The sequence below is a fragment of the Pagrus major genome, chromosome 20 (genome assembly GCF_040436345.1).
Source record: "Pagrus major chromosome 20, Pma_NU_1.0".
Taxonomy (NCBI): domain Eukaryota; kingdom Metazoa; phylum Chordata; class Actinopteri; order Spariformes; family Sparidae; genus Pagrus; species Pagrus major.
In genome coordinates, this window is record NC_133234.1 from 12634399 (window position 1) to 12654289 (window position 19891).

General features: G+C 44.2%; 1 protein-coding gene across 1 annotated transcript; it reads right to left on the minus strand.

The window, feature by feature from the left end:
* Positions 1-6265: 6265 nt before the first annotated feature.
* On the minus strand, positions 6266-18252 carry sbk1 (SH3 domain binding kinase 1). The gene is made up of 4 exons (XM_073490234.1): positions 18215-18252; positions 9499-9740; positions 7598-7800; positions 6266-7093 (listed from the first exon to the last, which is right to left on the minus strand). The coding sequence occupies exons 1-4, from the start codon at positions 18250-18252 to the stop codon at positions 6266-6268; spliced, it is 1311 nt and encodes a 436-aa protein (XP_073346335.1).
* Positions 18253-19891: the final 1639 nt, after the last annotated feature.

Below are 19891 nucleotides of genomic sequence, written 5' to 3' on the forward strand. Positions count from 1 at the left end.
TGCGATCAGACGCTGTTTCACATGATGCCCGAGTCTAGATCTGAGGGAGAGTGGGGAACATCCCTCACACATTCAACCCCTGCTGAGATCTCTATCACTTTCAGAGTTTCCGACTTTCGAAATCCTCGGTTGCATTGCCAGCATCACGCCTGCAGCTGTTTTGCAAAAAACACATTGGGGACAGAAGAATAGTTCACGGTGCATCTGACGCTCTCGGAGTGATTCATCTCTAGGTGCAGAGGCAGGAAACTGAGGTGACGCAGGAGGTTTATTACTGTACAGTATGTTCCCTGTGGTGTTAAAGTGAGCAGAAATAATATTACTCTGCAAGTCTGCAACTTAGAAAACTTAAAAATACCCCTTCTGTTCTTTTGTTTACTATGTATTCAACCTCCAGAAGAATGCTTCGCCCTGACTTGTTTGCCCACTTACACTGCTGAATTTTCCTTTGAAGGAGACCACATTAGGTGGCTTATGTAAAGACACCGCAGCTGCATCTTTTTATTGTTCACCAACAAGACGCAACTGTTCTGTAATTACATGCCTGCGACCTCTGTTTGCACAAATCTGTCCTCATTTTCAACTGTGAAAAAGCTCTGGAAAACATATTTCATGTATTCATGTATGTGGGCTCCACACACAAGCCAGATGTTTTAAGCTGAACAGTCTCTCTCCAGGATTGAAAGCTACATTCAAATTTAAGAATTAACTTTTTTTTCATTAAAAAATTGTGAAACAATTCAGCTGCACTTGGAGTTTGTGCAGCAAGAGCACCTGAATTATTGATTTTTCTTCGAGTTCACTTTGATTTATACACCCCGGCGAAGCTACAAGGATTTGACAGCTTCTTTTTTTCCTGCCACACATTTCATGCTGTGATAACATCAAGCTGAGAGTTGAGTGGGGTGTTTTTGTTCTGCTTGCACTTAAATTTTGTCATATTTGTCCAAGCTGTACATCACAGAGCTCACGGTGAAACCTGGGAATTGACAGTTGAGATACGAATCCGGGACATTGCACAGTCTCCCCCGTCAGTCACACAGTCACCTCACGTTACCAACATTAGCCCTTGCTGAGAGAGCATAACCGAAGAGGATTTAACACTTGATCTCATGGAGACAGCTGCATCCAGGGAGATCACTTTCCTTGCTGTCCACGCTCTGGACCACCTACTGAAGGCTTAGCATCCAGATTCCTCCAGTCCAGGGAATCAATTTGGTTTAGCTGACAGTCTTTTATAAGCTGCAGCTCGGGAATAATCCAGAATGCTGAACATTTACAAGTTAAGTTAAAGCCCAATCAGAAAAAAAACACATTTTCCTACTAGCCATGCAGATTGTTGTGGAGATATGTGTAGTATATCTCTGAATTATTTTAAAGTAGACATACTCCACATTTATTTTGGGTTAATGCTAGAATAGGTTTACATGCTTTAATGCTCAAAAATCGCAACCGTTTTCTCATACTGTCCAGTGCTGCAGCACTGTATTCCCCCTCTATCTGAAAGGCTCTGTTTTAGCTTCTGTCTCTTTAAGGTCCGCCTCCTGAATACCCAGCCTGCTCTGATTGGTCAGCTCACACATGCCTGAGCCAGCACCACTAACAACAACAGAGCAGCTGTGCTGAATCGATTCTTATGCTAGGCATAAATTTTGCAAATGTATGACATGGTGACATAGTGTGATGTCACAAAGTCACAGAATTAAAGGCGGGACTACTGACGAGGCGTTTCAGGAGCAGTGTTTTCTGTGGAAGAGAGGAGCCTCTGTTGGTGCGGACTTTGACCTTTTGAACTTTAAAGACCTTTAACACACAAGAGCCTTTATAAAACACTGAAGGAACGCAAAAAAAACGTCTTCCATCTTCTCAGCTAACACAATTAGGACTCTTACACTGCCACCAGGCTGCTGTAGCCCTTTAAGGGCAGAGAACAGGCTATGACAAAGGACAAGCTTCCACTCGCTACACAAACTCTGCGTGTCATGGCTGACCTTTCCTTTCTCTTGCACTGTCTGAGCTGATTAGCCTTCCTCAGTGGCAGATACTCCACAGCTTACCACCAGTGTCTAAACTCAGTCTGATAACAACTTGAGCAAAGTCCCTCACTCTGACACAACAGCTGAGTATGAAGGGGCGGTGGGCAGATAACTGCTCTCGTCTTCAGTCCCATATTCTAACCGCCCTTGAACTCGTTTGCTCTTTGAGGGCAGCAGATAACTCCTATCTACAGATGTGTTAATTGGGCTTTCAGAAGGAAGTCAGCATATTAAGATAGTCTGGGGGTTCGCTGGCGAACCAGACCAAAGCCTCAGGAAATTGCATGTGATTCAAGCTGACCTTCATCTAATGTGCAGTCTGGGGACCATACAAAGCTGGGCTGAATTAGCTTTGCCTACAAAAAAAACACCACAGTAATTCTAACTAGCCACAGAAATACCCCAGAGCCATGAGATGTGGTGCATAAATTTATTTCAACATATATTAACATTTTGTTTATACTTTTTTTGTTTTGTTAAAGACACAATACATACAGTATTTACATGAGATCCTACAACAACACTTGCTGGCAGAAAACAGTTTGATCACTGGATCAGGATGAACTGGGAAGGCTACTCTCTAGAGCTTCAATAAAACTTGATATAATTTGACACGTCTTAATTAAACTTGAGAATTCCTGTCATAACAGTCCATGAAACATTGCACATTGTAACGACTGACAGAAGTCTAATGATGTGAGTGGCTCTGAAGTTAAACAAAGCCACAGGGGGCGAGTTGGAGGCTACATGTATACACGGATTATAAGGTGATGTAATAAAGTGTAATTATGTACTATTATAAAGTAATGTTGTGTCACATTAAATTGTGTGGTATAAAGCTGTGTCGTGTTACGATGTGCCATGTTATGTTATGTTGAATTTTTTTAAACTGGCAACAGACAAGTTTTCTGAGAAAAGGAAAAGGAAGGCTGACTGGCGACCCCTTTCTATAATAGACTAAATTATTTATTAAACTCACGTTTTTGCCACTAGTCGGTACTTGTCGGCGGCTATTCAGTTGTCTTTGCAACAGTGCCGCCAACAATAATACCACTTGGAAACGCTAACGGGGATAACTTGTCTGGTGCCACTTTAAGCTGAGTTTTGTTGTGTTGTGTTACATTAAGTTGTGTTACATTGAATTGTGCTGTAGTGAGTTGTGTACAGACTCTGACTCTCCAGGCTGACGGTCAGATGTCGGCCAATGACAGGTCCTATTTTTTGTGTCCCGCATCGTTGCCACTAGTCGGCTCCTGGCGAGCTCGTGAAAACTGCAGCATGGATAGGAATATTACTCTGATTGGCTGTTCGGCTAAGCAAATCAGGGCCCCTTGAGCCTGTTGCTGTAGTATCCATTACTTCACCCAACTTTTAATCAGCGATATTCTCGATTAGAAGTGGCTACATTAGGGAGAGTGGTGTGAAAATGGTAGGTAAATTCTGCTTTATGATAACAATAGTTTGTATATCCGCATTCGACAGCCTTCTGGTGTTCCTTTTTTGAATGACAATTACAGACTACCGGCACCTCGTGGTATGGAGATAGCCACTTATTTCCTGCCACACAGTCGCAGAATGTACATGCAAGTTGGCCATCAGCTGTAGTCTTTGCGGTGACGTCGACGTGAGGCGATGCAACTGTCAACTTCCATCGCCGCTAGTTACATGTTGATTTGGTGCATCTGGGCCCTTTCATTCAATTGCATTATGCTGAATTGCATTACATTAACTTATGTCCATTAAGTTGTGTTATGTTTGACCTGCGATACCTTATAGGATCTCATGCACATCATCAATCTAATCCCTGTCTTCTTCTACTATATAGATCCTACGTCATGACGTGTGCAGATAGATGTACGGTAGCAGTAATTCCCATTCCACTACGATCTACTGATGGATTGCCTTTTGACAGATGCTATGAGGCATACAATACATCCACTTGACAAGTCTTCACCCTCAATCAGGTCACCTTTACAGAATCAAGAGTGACGATGGGGGGAGACAAAGGAAATGATAGAGACCATCAACAGTTTCAGTTACGCCTGATGAGACTGGGTAAAGGCTTGTCTGCTCTCTGAAATTGCTCATAAAATCCAGGAAAATGCACATCTGATGAAATGTGTCATGGAGTATAATAAGCTCTGCAACTTTCATGAGGAGCTGTGGGTGATTGGGGGGAGGGCTGGTGACCAGTTGTTTCATTTGGGCTCAATTAGACTTGATTTTCAAGAAGAGGACAGAAGCCAAACCGGAGGAGCACCGGCACTGTCACTATAGCGACGGGGCTGATGGGCTGTCATGGGAGTGGAGTGGAGAAATAAGGAAAATGAAGAGAAGCACACAGTCACACACGCACACATAGGTACGCACACACCTGACTGACATAACAGTAACGCAACTCAAGCAAGAGAAATAATGGTAATGAGCGAAGCATGGGCTTTTTCATGCTTTCATAATTAGCAGTATATCTTGGGAGCTGCGCGGCGGTCAGGATCAATTTATCAGCTCGGCTGCTGACACAGAAGTCAACCCTCCAGACAATAAACAGCTGGGCTTTGCTATTCCATTTGATATGTCTGGATGAATTCACAGAGAGAGGCAGGGAGATTAAATTAAAGGTGAGCATGAGGGGTGCAGCAACATATTCTGAGCAGCAGGGACTGTGTGTTAATGTTGCATCTTGATAATCAATTATTGGAACACCTTTTGTGTTTGCTGGGAAATTAATTAGCTCGGTCTCGGCCCGCAAAGCAGCCCTTTGGAGTAGCTTTAACTGATTGAATGGCGGCAGAATGGGCTACTCATTGACAGCCAGGAAGCATGATGATTTTATGTCAGGAGATGGATGTTGCTAAAGGTTACAGTGACAGGAAACGTGATATCTATTCACCAATTTGTGTGTCGACAAAAAACTTGGTCCAGTTTCGGATAAAACCCCCAAAAATAACAGGAAAAAGAGAACAGCAGATGCTACCATGTTATAGGTTGTGATAGGCTCTAGGTCATATTTATATATATTTAATTTGTTGTGATATACTGTACATTCTGTCATATTTTGTTGCTACATACAGTGCATTGCCCCGACAGTAACTGCAAAACCCCAAAACCCCTTTCCCTGACGTAGAAAAATTTGTACCGCTACATAGTTTAACTACCTGATATTACGGTGCACTCCTAGAAATATGAAATTATTTACAATACAGAGTTGTAGTTTTCACTTAGAGCTCTCCTCCTTTACAAAAAAACTTGTGCTTTAGCATTTTAAACACACACACATCCAAACACACACGGCAGGTAGAAAAGAAAACAATAAAAAGTCATTTCCTCTCCTCTTCTTTCCTTCACCACCATTTTTTCCACTCAGAAAATGTACAATCCCTGTATTCTATTGTGTTACATCGGAAATTAATTTCATTGAGAGCAGATGGAAAAGTGGCAGATGTGTCTTCCAGCCATTCAATAGATTTCCATTAATAATAAAACAGGAAGTGACCCACTGAAGTGTCCTGAGGTGATGCCTATTACTGAAAATCTGTCTCTAAGTCTAGACACCGACATGAAAAGACATCTCATACAAACTGCTACATTAAAACTTCTTTTTTTTGTCTTTTTCTCTTTGAAACAATTTTCTCTTGAAAAAGTCTACGACAAATTTTATGCATTGGAAGTTGGCAGGAAGTCTGAGAGATGGCTGTCGGATGTAGTTTGCGTAGATTGCCCTCAGATCACCGGCCTTCGACTGAAGCTTTGGCCTCCCTGGAGCTTATAAATATGAGATTAAAAACCCAAGTAAAGAGACAGAACATAAACACAGAAACATGGACTAATGAGTGAGAACAGAGACACCAGTTCTATGGAGTATCTAATTGTCGAATCATTAGCACCACCACAGTGAAAAACACAAATGTCCGGATGGCAGAATGAGCTGCTGAGAGGAGTGACATCAGCGGACTCTTAAACACTGCCGGCATGGCTTCTCAGCTTGGGAAGCAGTCTTTGGTCACAAATCAAAACCTAAACGGCATGTGCCAGTGATAAGCTGTCCAAGTGTTTGCCGCTGATTGATGATGTCCATTTTCCACAGCCGGGGACGTGATCCTGAGCTTCTCTTTCATGGTTAAAGTACCTCTCCTTTCTCACTGGAGTCTCTGTGGTAGTCATTAACACCTCTTCACAGCTTGTTATTACTGTGAAAAGCCATCTAGTCTCTACTGCTAACATTAGTGTGGTCACACACAGATCTCGATGGCAGTTGCCATCACCATCTGGCTTTTGTTCTTGTCTCGGCCTGGAGACTGGTGCTGTCCAGACTCCTCTCTGGGAGACAACGGGTCGGAGAGGACACTACGTTTGAGTGGTGCCGGACGCAGGCAGGATGTTCCCGGAGGGGTGGAGGGCTCCGGGTGTCTGTGGGAGGAACGCGATGTAGTGGAGGATGAGGAAGAAGTGCAACTGCCGGTGCACACTCCCGAGCTGGACCTCTCACCTCTCTTGGCTCGGCAAGATGCTCTGCGTCTGAGCTCGCTGACCAGCTCATACTTGACAAAGCAAAACACGTCCTTGACTCCACACCGTTTTTCCGGCTCAGAGGCGAGCAGCCTTTGAAACATGCGCAAGGCGTCATCAGTGAAGCGCCGCCATTGAGACGGGTACGTTCCCACAGGACACCCTGCTTTCTGCCAGCGCCGAAACTCCTCGTAGAAGGCATCGGCCGGCAGCGCTGCCTCCCAGGGGAAATTTCCCGTCAGCATACAGAAGACCAAAACGCCGAACGCCCACACATCCAGACTGGTGGTCACAAGGAAACCCTCAGCACGGCTAGCGCGGCACACCTCTGGCGCTGTGTAGGGGATGGTGCCACTTACCCGTTTCACACGACAGCCCACGCGTCGGGTCATTCCAAAGTCGGCCAGCTTGATGCGGCGGCACTCGCGGTCAAATAGGAGCACATTCTCAGGTTTCACATCCCGATGCACCAGGTTTTTACTGTGCATGAAGTCCAGGGCCAGGCCCAGCTGTTGCATGCAGCGTTTGACCATTTCCTCTGGCAGACCCACCTGATGAAGAAGAGAGTTTCGAGAGGAGGATAGAAAGAAAGAAAAATAGAGTCTAATTAATGCAGCCTAATAGATGCAGCACATTGTGTAGGAGGTGAGACTATGGGAGGTGAGACAAGAAAAGAGCTTTGTGGTGAGAAGGTTACAGTGCTGTTCAAAAGGAAAGGTGATGTTTATATTGAGTGGAGGAATGGAAGTACTCGGTGAAAAGTGATACGCCCCAAAAAGGAATACTGAAACAAACGAGTCTCCGTTTTTGAGTTCTGCTGCAGCCATTTTTAATGAGTCTTTAGAAGAACCTTGAAGTCAAAGACTCCCAGCACATCAACTGGAATAGCACTAAAGCAAAGAGAGAGCTCTGTGCTGAGAGAAAACCGGGACGGAGACAAGGCTCCTATCCCAGGAGAGCTTGTTAAAACCGCCGTCTCTGAACATGGCGAGTGATTGGAGCAACTCTGGCTGAGTGAGGGTGGTGATTGGTGGAAGGGAGGATGAGAGGTTTACCTGTGGGGGGATGATGTCGAAAAGGTCCCCGGCGGGGGCATATTCTTGTCCGAACACATAGCTGTCTTCCGTCTCAAACAGCACGTCGAGGACTTTGATAATGAAAGGGCTGCAGCTAAGTGAGCCTGTTAGACTGTATTCCCTCAAGAAACTCTTGAGCTTTGTCTTGTTCTTGGTCACAAACTTCAGCGCCATTTTGGTACCTAAAAATCAGACATAAACATGTAGAAACAGGGATGAAACGATTATGCTCTGCTGTGTTGAACCAGTACATCAGATGACATTTACAATCCAAAACACTCCAAACAGGGCTGAGCAATATCATTATTATAAGGTGACAAGGTAATTTATTTGTCATTATACAACACAGGTGACATGGTTTGGGTAGTTGATTGTAGAGTCTCTTTCCCAACTTCTCAAATACTGACTCTTTGGGTTGGCAAGTCGGGCCAGCCACCATCTTATCTTGCAAATTGCACTCTTTGAAGGATAAGTTTACCCAAAAATGAAAATTCAGTTATTATTTTACTGACCCCTATGTCGATGGTAAGTGGTGGCTTAAGTTTTGTTGCTGACAAAACATTTCTGGAGCTGCACAGCAAAACAGCGCTGCAGCTTTCTCCTAAACCACTAAAGTAGATGGGGACTTGTTTTAAAATGTAAAAATAGAACAGCAAAAAACATAAAATGGTTATATACAGCTTGACCTGTGTAATCCAAGTCTACGGAAGCATGAAGATCCCAAATTTTTTTTCGTTGAACTTATCCTTTAAGTGTTGTTTTTTTCCTGCAGAGTGATATAATTTTCTGAATGTACCAGACTGTTCTGCTTGCTCTAATACTTGCCTTTACTTGCTTAGTCATTATATCCACATTACTGATGATATTTGATCAAATATCTCATTGTGTTAATACTTTGAGAAAGCGCCAATAGTCATCCCTACAATATAGTTGCAAAATCCATGTTGTGGTAATAGATCAAAAGTGTTGTGTTATTTGATTTACATTATCAAGATACATATTATGTATCATGATACAGCCTAAGGTCATATTGCCCAGCACTAACTCCAAGTGTTATCCAAAGCAATTACAAATGAGTTTTGATACCTGACACTCGAAGGGAGTGGAGAGATTTCTGACTACCCAACCCTGTCTTTGTAACAGCTGCTACATTCATTCATACAAACACTTACAGTGACTGAATCTCACCTCCATTACACACATGCAACCAGCTGTTCGTGATCACAGCTGCAGCAACACAGAGGCTCTTAAGTGCGAACACAGCACTTCTAATCTCCGCTGCCCTCTCAGCCTCTCTCTGCGCTACTTTACAATGCTAAGTTATACTGCTTTAAGAGTGAGCCAGCTCTCTAACCTTGATTTTCTTACAACCAAGGATTAAACGTTATGGAGAAAATCCCTAACAAACCCTTTTAACTGCTCTGAAATTAATTTCCCAGCACTGGGACTTGAGACTTTATAATACGCTGATTTGCCTTAACTGGTTATCCTTAACTCTGAGACATGCTGGCACAATGTGGATTTGGAGATCTGACATTGTATTTATGCTTTAGTTTAACAGTCAAGACATATTAATAAGACAAGGTTAGAGGATAAAGATCTTCAGTCACATTCTGAACCCCTGATACCTTAAAGGAGACATATTATGCCCATTTCAAGGTTTATTTTGGGTTCTTGCGAGGATAGTAGTATATATATATATATATATATATATATGGTTGGCTCTGTCGTGTTTTCATCTTCCACTTAGCTTCACTTACCCTGAGTGTAGGCATAAATTATGCAAATGTGTGACATGGTGATGTCGTGTGGTGTCAAGAAGTCTCGGAATTAAAGGAGGGACTACTGACTCGGCATTTCAGGTGCTTTAACCAACTCACCCTGTGTCCGGTGTGCCACCAGGTCCACCTTGCCGTAGGTGCCCTTCCCCAGCTCACGGATGTGCTCATATTGTTTGGCTACATCTGCTGCTGACAGAGAGGTGATGGCCAGGGCCTGCATGTCCTCCACAGGCACCCCTCCGCAGTAGCCCATCTTGGATGTAGGGGAGCCCCCGCCGCTGCCCACCCGTCCCGGCCCGGATGGAGAAAGAGACAGGCTCGCCTTGACACTGTGGGGCAGACTAAATGAAGAGTGAAAAATGCTTAGAGTCAGGTTTTCCTCTGCTATCATGATAAATCTAATGCAGGTATGTGTTTATGACAGAATGCTCTTCAGTATCTTTATCTCTACTGGCAGGCATCCATATATTCCTGTCTGTACATTGTGTCTCAACGGGTGGTTAAATCAGGAAGGCTTTAACAGAACTTCATTTCCATACAATCAATTCAGGGCAGGCATCAACAGGGGAAGTGCATTCAGCAAATGTATTGGGCTTCCTGCTGTCCCTCTAGATCACTCTGGCCTGCTTTCAGATATGGCTGGTCTCAGACAGCACTTACTGGCAGACAGCTATGGGGAAAATCAATATGACCAGGTAGAAGGTCTAACAAATGGAAACAAATGGAGAGAGCAGACAGCTTCAAGGTGTATACATGCTGTTAGGGCATGCCACAGATCATCTGAGACGGCTCATACAAACATGTTTTCAATCCAGCAGAAACTGTGAGAAAGGTGGCTTCATTTTGCCTGCAAAACAAATTTGGTTTGCACAGCGGTTGTTCTCAGTATTTCGGTCAAATTGCTGAAACTGAGAAATAAAACGAAATACTGCAACAGAAAAGTTGTTGCTGATTTTCAGAAGTGCCAAGTTTGAAATAGGTCATACTGATCCTGGGAGGGAAAAATATAGCTGCTTTTAATTGCAAGCTTAGATGGTGTTAGACACACTTAATGTGCCAAAATTGACAACAAATTAAAAATCAGAGATAAGTGGCTGTGCATGCTAGCGTCTGTTAAAGGTGCACTATGTGGTTTTCGGGAAGAAGTTTTAATCAGAAGAGAAATGCCTAAGCAAACTAAATAAACAAACACAATTCATACTGTTTTACTTTGTTTATATTTGGCGGACCCTGCCACCTTTCTAGCTTCAAACAGTGTTCTGGGGACCCTATTTTCCTATGAGAACAGCTTGTTTACTCAGTTATGGAAATGATAAATATTTTTTTGTTTGTATTATTACTTCATTAATATTGTAAAAACTACACAGTGCCCCTTTAATGTGTTAAAACAAACTGTAAGTAAACTGAAGGAAAGCTACTGAGCAAATTGCACAAACCGGACCTTTACAGGAAACGAAGTGGATCGCGCTAATGATCTTACCCATTGTCTCTCTTCGCCCGCTCCCCTTGCACACACAATCAATTTAATCATCCAATCATGCACGGCACACACACGCACACTAATAGGCACCAAATCAGCACAAACAATTCTGCTGATGGCCTTTTTCATCCATCATTCAAAGGCAACCGCTTTGCTCTCTGTTCTTCTCTCCCTTCAACCTGCTGTCAGCACCTCTGGTTCAAACGAGAGCATCATATTCGTGTTTGTATATGCACGTTGGCTAATGTGCAGTTGATGAAAACATGGCAGAGGAAGTTTTGTTCAGACACTCTGAAGGTGTTGAGGTTCCTCAGCTATCTTGTGGGAAGAGCGTGATAAATATAGCTATTAGACGGTGAAAACTAAAATAGGATGCGACCATTTGCAGCCTTGTGTTCTTGGCTCGTCACTCTTTGTCGAAGGAAGAAAAAAAACCAGAAACGCTGCAAATAGAAAGAGTGCCCTGTATGTATCTCTGCAGATAACACTTGCTTCTTGATTTTATCACAAGCTTGGAGATGGTTATATAAGAGACTATGAATATTGTAGCCTACTCATGCTGAGCGTGCCCACTGTATAGCCTTCAGCGAGTCAACACAAGAGTTGATCATTATCCAGATCAGTCTGTGGTCCAGGTTTGGTGATTAAACATTTAAACAGGACAGACAGACAGACAGACTGGAAGCACATGTGATTTGACCGCCCACCCTGCACGGCCACATAGCCTCCATCTGCAGAGAGAAGAAAGAAGGGAGCGCTTGTTTACTGGCACTTTTTTTCCAGTCAGCTCCACGGGCTGAATGTGCAGCACTCCAGCATGGATCTTAATCACATTACTCAGCTCCCACCAAGACAAAAGCACACCCCACCCCAACAGTGCAGGATGCTTTGCACTCATTTCCTTTGCAGAACTGGATTAAGCATCCTGAAATGTGATGAGTGGTTGGGAGACGGCGCTCTCCGCAGCTGCGATGACGCTCTAAATGTGAACCAGAAGCTGCAGTGTGGAGCCCCGGAGGTGTGGGGATGAAGTTATGTGGTCTCTGGGAGATGATAGTGTGTGAGTGTTTGAAAGAAGAAGAGGAGGAGGAGGAGGGGGTCTTGTGTATCAGTCGCACAGTGACACTCTATCAAAGGCCCTTTGTGTTCTCACCTCTGAGAGGGAGCAGCTGTGAGCCTCCGCACGACTCAGCGCTCGTGGATGACCACAGCCACATGCCCCCTCTCCTGTCCTCTCAGGCAGCTAAAGACAAGGTAACGACCACGCGCTCCACATACGGATGAGGATATGGCTCGACACACATTTCAATGGGTTTTTGAGCCAGTCCCACTCGTTGTTAATCATCAGTAAGCCTTTTAAAAAGAGATCCCTGAGCTGCTCAACAAACCTTCAACAATTGTGATTTTTAAACGTAATGAAAAAAATCCTCTGACATTTGAGTCTCCGAAACAAGGACAAGCTGAAAACAAGACTGTTTTTCTAATTTCCTCAAAAGAAGAGATACGAGGTTTTCGCTCTGCAGCAACAATCTGTTTTCCAGCCACTAATTTCCCCTCAACTACAGATTGACAATCTTGCTCCATTTAGCAATTACTCAAACAGAGCTGAGTGCATTTGCAGGATAACCCTCTTAAAAAATCAGGCTGTTCCCGGAAAATATCCAGTTTTACATTCTAACAAGCACAGTGGCGGTCAGGAAACCTGTTGTGGCCGACTCCACGTGTCCCACATGAGACTAAATAGCAGAAGCAGTTGACCTTTCCTTCTATAAACACTTGGCTGAAGATGAGAGCAGAGATGAGCCCTGCGATGCCACTGGCAACCGTCTCTCTTGTCGCAGACTGTCTCTTAACAGCCTCGGGGCTTGTTCTTGTCCGGTCTGATGCTAGCCTCTGGACTCTGAGGGTTACACTTGTGAGTTCAGGTCTAACTGTGGACTTCAAGTGGCATTTTTTTCCACAGAGAAGTCTGGTCACGTTTCAACTGCTCTTAGAAATATGCTTTGCTTTCAACCATACCAGAGGGCAATGTTGGTTTATTGCTTGGACGATCTGTACATCACTTTAGTCCAGATTAAACATTTTAGATTAAAATGTTGTGCTATTTGAAGTTATTTGAATTATTTTGCAGACATTCATGATCTCCAGAGGTTGGATCCTATTGACTTTGGTGATCCCCTGACATTTCCTCTATCGGGTTTGTGGATGGCTTGCAATGACATAAGGTGCACGTGTTCCCATGTTTTCAGGATGAACTGTAATAACTTTGGTGACCCCACCAATGTTACACATTAAAGTATGTTTACAGGTAAAAGCAGCTCCAGAGAGAGCTGCATGTAATCTGATCTAATAAATTGCCTCCAGTTATGTCATTCAGTGGCTAAATTGCATTGTGGGTGATCTAGGGTTTGAAAAACAGTCCACTGGTCTGCATAACACTGACTCATTAACTCGTTTAAAAACAAATGATCAAAATCGATACAGAATTTGTCTTCCTTTTGAAAATATCACATATTATGCAGTAGCACTCCACAAGACTTGTAAAAACACTTAAATGTGTAAAATTGGCAGAGTCACCCTTTAACCTTTTATATAGCGCCACCATCAGGTAACATAAATTAGTCCAGTACTTTGGTGTCTGACTAAAACTAGTGACATTCTCATTGGCTTTAGCTGTACCTTGTGCTTAATGCTAGCCTTCTAGCAAAGCTAAAGCTGATGTTAGCACTTAGCTCAAAGTGGCTGTAGACTCTTTTGTTCACATATCTTACGGACATTCAAGGGCATTTCCATATCAGGGCTATTTGTTCTACAAGCTCTGACAGTAATATCGTGAAAAACTCATTAACATAGGAAGCAGAGCTTTCAAGTGGACACATTTTATCCGCGGTATTGTCATGTGACTCTCATTAGGGACAATGATGGTGCATTCAGCGAGCTATTGGTTTTCCCCGTGTAAACTAGGTGAGTGATACAGTTGCAATGAACTGTGACATGACATTGATTATCACATAAAGACTTCATAGAGATGAGTTCCGAGCGTGAATACAGATTCACATATACTAGATGAGCTAAATTGGAAGAGATGTATCGTGAAATTGATGTGCACCTTCGTGTGTTGCAAATGTATTTAAATGCACACAAAGCATATATCTACAGTGTAAGGGAGGTATCCGAGTCAGCAGATTTACACAGTGTTTGCCCGTTTGCGTCCAGCCCCCCCTCTTCCTCCTTCCCTCTTTCTCTCCTGTCTGTTCCAGAAAATGTAAACAAGGGACTAATGAAAGAAATAAATAGATTGCAGAGCCTGCCTCACGTCCCTACCTCTCTCCATTACTAATGGACTAGTTGCTTTGCTCTCGGCAGAGGAGGCATTATGGGTGAAGACTGATCTCCTGTGTCCAATTTACTGTCAAAATGCCCAAAGTGCCTTGCCTCTGGGTCAAAGGGAAAAACAGTGAGTGAAATACGATGTGACTGGTGTGCTGTCTCTCACTGTCTGTCTGGAAATAAAACAACTGCATGCATAGACACACATATATGGTATGTACTTCGTCTTTGTTTTTCTCCTTAGTGTGTATGCGCAGAATAAAAACAAATCACTGCATCCTAAACAATCCATCACTCAATCACGAGCTAAATGAGCTTCCTCGTGACAGTCAGGACACTCTGTTCCCTACTCTGGCTTAAAAAACTGAATCACCTTCCCCAAGAACATCAGAGCCAGTGAGTTGGTGGGTTTAGTGCCTCCGTCAACATGCGGCTGATGAAACCCCCCCGCTGTGCCATGATAGGTGAACCAGCAGCCTGGGCCACGGACACTCACTTTGACAAATCACCTGCTCTCAGCTTTACCTGGCTGCCCATATGGAGGATCCCTGCTGGGACCGAGTGCTGTGTAACCCGTCCCTGACTCGACTCGCCTCTACTCCCATCACTCCTCCCCTCTCTCTACTGTATATCGCACAACCCGTTGAGCTAACACCTGCTGAAAGCTCCTGGTGGAAACTAGGGCTGACATTGTGATATTTTTGGTTCGCTCAAAAAAATAATTTCCCAAAAAACATTGACTTCATGCACTTCAATCACACATACATTCCCAGTATTATACTTGCAATTTTTGCAATCAAGCAGCGAAAACGTTGTAGCATGACGTGGTTGAGTTTATCTGAGTTTATCTTCTTTGACATTGCTCGTCCTGCGTTGTGACTACTGCGCATGCACACATGCAGCCGTTGGCCTCATGCTGGGTTGACCTAAGACCTGTGAAGGCACTGCCCAAGGTTAAAAGGGATCCAAACAATGACTGAGAGAGGAAAATTAGCTGTGGGTGCAGATACTACAAGGACATGTGGCTCAAATACTGTAGCTTGACCACAAATGACCCATCAAAGAAAAAACACGTACAGTGAGTCACAAAGACATAAAACCCAATACAAAACAGCCTGCTGCAGAATACATAAACACTGTAGTTCAGGATTAAGGTCTTGGGATTAGAAACTGCAGAGCATCTGATTATAAACGCCTTGTCATCATCACCCTCATTGTAATCATGTCCTGCAAAGAAAAACAAATCTTTTAGCTGTGAAATATCGCTGCAATAAGCTACCCGGAGAACACAGTGTACCTAACCCCCCCACCACCACCACAACTCCATTACAATCCAGTAGCCTCAAGTTCCAACAGAGAGGCTTTCGTGTGACCAGAGAGAGACACAGAGGCAGGACTGGGGAAATCCATCGGGACTGAATTGAAGCATCCCTCCCTCTGTACCACATGTTATAGACTGTGTCCCTTTGATGTCAAATACATGGGGAGATGGAGCTCTAACGTGAGCTCAGAAAATGGGGTCTGGGGTGGGGGGTGGGCATGGCTAAATGATGTAACAGCACAGCGCTAAGGAGGACAGTGCAAACGAACAATATATGGAGATTTGTGATCCTGCTCACACAGCCTCTATGGCCACAATCAATGCACTAATGGTGATTGCCAAGGCTGCATTCAATCTCTCTCTCTCTCTCTGTCTCTCTCTCTCTCTCTCTCTCTCTCTCAAATGTAACTTTAACGACATTACTGTTTATTAGCAATGACTGCAAAGCAAAGGGCACAATGTAAAAAAACAAGACAACTAAAAGCAAGAGCATGCTGCACATGAATCAAACAGTGAGAAACCAAATGGAAAACACGGAAACAAACACTCATCCATGATATGAAAACATACACGTGAGCTTTGATTGACAGGGGTATCGTCAAGCAGCTGTTTCTCACCGACATGACGCCAGGCTGGGATGTAACGCACCGATATTTGTGCTGTTTCTTTATTTTTCACCCAGCAGGTCACTTTTGAGCACGAGAGTAAGAAAAATGCTTCTCATCCTCTGTGTGTCCTGACTGACAATGATTGCATCCTTTCTGTTCTCTGAGCAGCCATGTTGTTCCAACAGCAGCTAATCTATTAGTTTGAGTTCCCTTTAACATTTGGTACGACTTTTTTTTTGTAAAACTGTGTTTTAGTGCATTTCTTTGAGTTTTATGGTTGTGTGAGGGGCATCAGTGGGTTTGGCTGCCGTGGATGTGCCAGATGTTCGATCGGGGTCATTGTCTGGTTTCTGCTGTTTAGATACGAAGCGGACAATCTGATACCCTCCTTGTTCTGCAGGCCATGTTTGGGACATTTCTATGGACTCTGAAAGTTTTTACTTAATTTAAGGTGGGATGCAAGATTTGGTCTTTTAAGTGAGTTTGCACTTTCATTAAAGGTCCCATGCTTGTTCCTACAGTTTGACACTATAAGGCTGTTTTCACATTCATTGCTCGGGAGTGTACATTTTCTATGTGCTCATTTAATATCTGATTTTAAAGGGGCAATACGTAAGAAGTTTGAAAATGTTCAAAAAATCAACAAAATGTGAAGAAATAGTAGTTTAGACGTTATGATGTCTTTGTATTGACATATGTACTGAAGTTATGATGCTAACCATCTGCCTAGCTCCAGCCCGTCCTAACGCTAGCGTTGTAAATAACAACGCTCCCCTGGTCCTCCAGCAACCAGTCCGAACCGCTAGCTGCACAGCTAACTGAGCTATAACAGCCTGTACTAGCAGTAGGCTGTGGTAATATACTGCCACCTATTTGTGTCGAGTATGAATTTGACAAGTGGCCAATTCTTACATATTGCACCTTTAAGAGGCGTGATTTGTGACATTATCCTGGTCCAATATTCAGCAAACACAAGCGCACTGTGGAAACTTGAAGCCTCCAACGCACACACACACACACTGACAATGGACTTTACTGTGGAGTGGGAGACATCTTGTGTCCAGCAGTTAAACTTGTGAAATGACAAACAATTACATATTCATATATTCTTGAATTTTTAATGAGGAAGGAGTGGGTGGCATTTTAAGGATTTGAATGTTTTAATCATACTTCTGCAAAGCCGATGTTAAAGGATAAGTGGAGGGTTTTTATGTGCCTGAATGCATGTGTGGAGAGGATCTTTACTGGATGATGACTGTGTGAAGTTTTCACATATTTTATTATGACTCCTGTTGTATATTCTATTTGATTTTTGTATGAACCACCTCCCTAAATGTCCCCTCCACTGCTGCTGCTCCTCTCCAGCGACACAATGTTTGTGACAAAAGCAAATCCATGTGTATCTGCTGCTGTTCATTTCATTTAGAGTCCATTACCAGCCTCCCAGCCAGGCTCTGCTTTTACAGAGGGGTTTGCTCCATCAAGTCAGCCGCTCATTTAAATGCATTAGACGGTATTAACGTTGAGATATCACCTGTCTGCCCTGGACAAAGTATAAAAGGGCCATTAAAAAAAATAAATAAATAAATAAATAAAAAGTGGAGTGCCCCGGATGCCCTCGCATCCATCTCGCCCAGGCTGAATCACAAAAAGCAGAGTGGGAAACAACTCGTATCACGACTAATGTGGGTGAAATATACAGATTGAGCCGCAGCACGACCATTAACACGAGTTAGATTGTATCACAGGCTAATGGAGAATAAAACTGTGGTGCTTTATAATAACTGCTGCCACTGATGCTTTCACACAGGGCGAGTTTATCATTCATATTCACACATAAACACCGACCATGAGAGTCAAAGTTCACACAATCCAACATGCTCTTCACACGAAAAGCCCAGCTGATTTCAAAATCAACACCCGGGCACCTCAGAGACCCGTTTAAACACATCTGATCACGGTTGTGCCATCCCTTGTCTTGGCCTCCCTGTCTGTCCTCTCTCTGCAGGTGTCAGTCTCCTGTAGGCTGACCCGCTTTCAGGCGCCTCAGGGTGCATCTAGGTGTTACTCACTCACCTGCTGGCGACCTGTCTCTCTCCTCCATGGTCCTGCATCCGCTCGGCGAGCAGAGCTGCTGCGCTCTGATCCGCTGGGGTCTGCGGGGAAGCTGATGAGCAAGATCTCCTCGTGTGGAGGAAGGTATCGATCAGTTATAGGTGCTCAGTTAAAAAAACAAACAAAAAAAACATCAAAACCTTCGCTGCTGCTGACAAAAGCCTGGATGAGGTCCGCGCCCGAGATGCTCCCCCGTCCTGTTTTTCTGGAGCTGCTCTTCAGTTTGTGACTTTCTGCTTTGGTAGGCGGATTAAATCAAAGCATCATCAGATGCTTGGTGCCGAGATGAGGACACATGCAGGCTGGGATCCCTCCTCTGAGCGCCCACCATCTCAACCTGCCAAGCAGCGGGAGGAGGGTGCGTGTTTATCTTTCGCTCCTCCAGTGGTCCGCATGACCCAGTTCAGCACCACACACACACGCACGCACACACACGCACACACACACACACTCACTGAGACATTCATTCAAATCCACAAAAGGGGGGCTCAGCAAAAACCTCCTCTCTCTGCAGCATGCATGGAGCAAATCTGCATGCTCCCACTCACTCTCCAAACTCACTGTCAGTCTGTGTTTTTGTCCGTCGGTCCAGCGGGGCTCTGGTGTTGAGGGTTGGGTGGTAGAGGAGGTGGAGGTGGAGGAGGAGGAGGAGGGGGGTCTCAGATGTTCCTCTGCTGGTCCTACCAGTCAGCTCCCTCATTGTTCACCGTCTCCACCCTCTGGCAAACTAGTAACGCTCACGTGTCCCGGGTCCTAGCGCCTGCCTGGACACCAAACCAAGCCAAACTCCAATGAGCTCTTCTCCTGCTTTTGATTCATGCATTGAAGGAACAAGCTGCTCCACTCTTGCATAATTCAACAGCTTATGGCCTCGAGAACTTCACGCGGTGACTTTGCCAACTGTCCTTATTAGGTAACAGCAAGGCAAGACTTTCAATTAATTCACTGCCCTGGCAGCTCCCCCCCTTTTACTGTACATGTTTAACAGCAGGCCTCCTGCCAGCCCCGCTCGCCAACCAGAACAGATTGGACTGGGAAGACAGCATCGACATAACAGGGATAACCTTAATGCATCATCACCAAACAGCACTGATCAGACGGGTCGAGGGGTGAAGAGGCTGGAGGCTGTTTTCACATAAATGAAGATTGCGCTTTTGAAGCTCCTCGTCTCGCCTCTCACAGAGAATGGCAGTCACACAATCACTTCTTTTTATTCCTGTAATTCATTGTTTTTCTGTCTACTCTCCTTTCAACTGTTTCTGCTTTCTCTCTCCTCCCTGATTAAGCCTGAACCTAGTGAAATGTGAGCTGTTTTAAAGCAGTCCAGTATCAGATAGAAAGGGCAAAAAAACAGTCCCAACAGGAGAATATGATCTCCCAGTTCCCTGAAACAAAATAATTTGACCGGGGTGTTTCTCATCCTGGGTGGACATTGAATAGTTGCATCTTCAGCACCTCTTTGAGACGTTCAGGTACGGGCAGCCAGGCATAGACGAGTTTCCTCAGGGTTATATCTTAGGAAAGAGAGCTGTCATAAATCATAGTGGAGGTCAAGCACTGTGGGCTGACAGCAGAGAGCACAGAGGGTCAAACACACCGGGGGGACACACACCTCTCAGCTGTGAACAAATGGAGCAG

Coding starts and splice junctions, on each gene's coding strand:
- sbk1 (XM_073490234.1), bottom strand. CDS start 18,252: ATGCAGGACCATGGAGGAGAGAGACAGGTCGCCAGCAG. Junction 9,741..18,214: donor GAGAGACAGGTCGCCAGCAG/GTGAGTGAGTAA, acceptor CTCTTCATTTAG/TCTGCCCCACAGTGTCAAGG. Junction 7,094..7,597: donor TCGACATCATCCCCCCACAG/GTAAACCTCTCA, acceptor CTTCTTCATCAG/GTGGGTCTGCCAGAGGAAAT.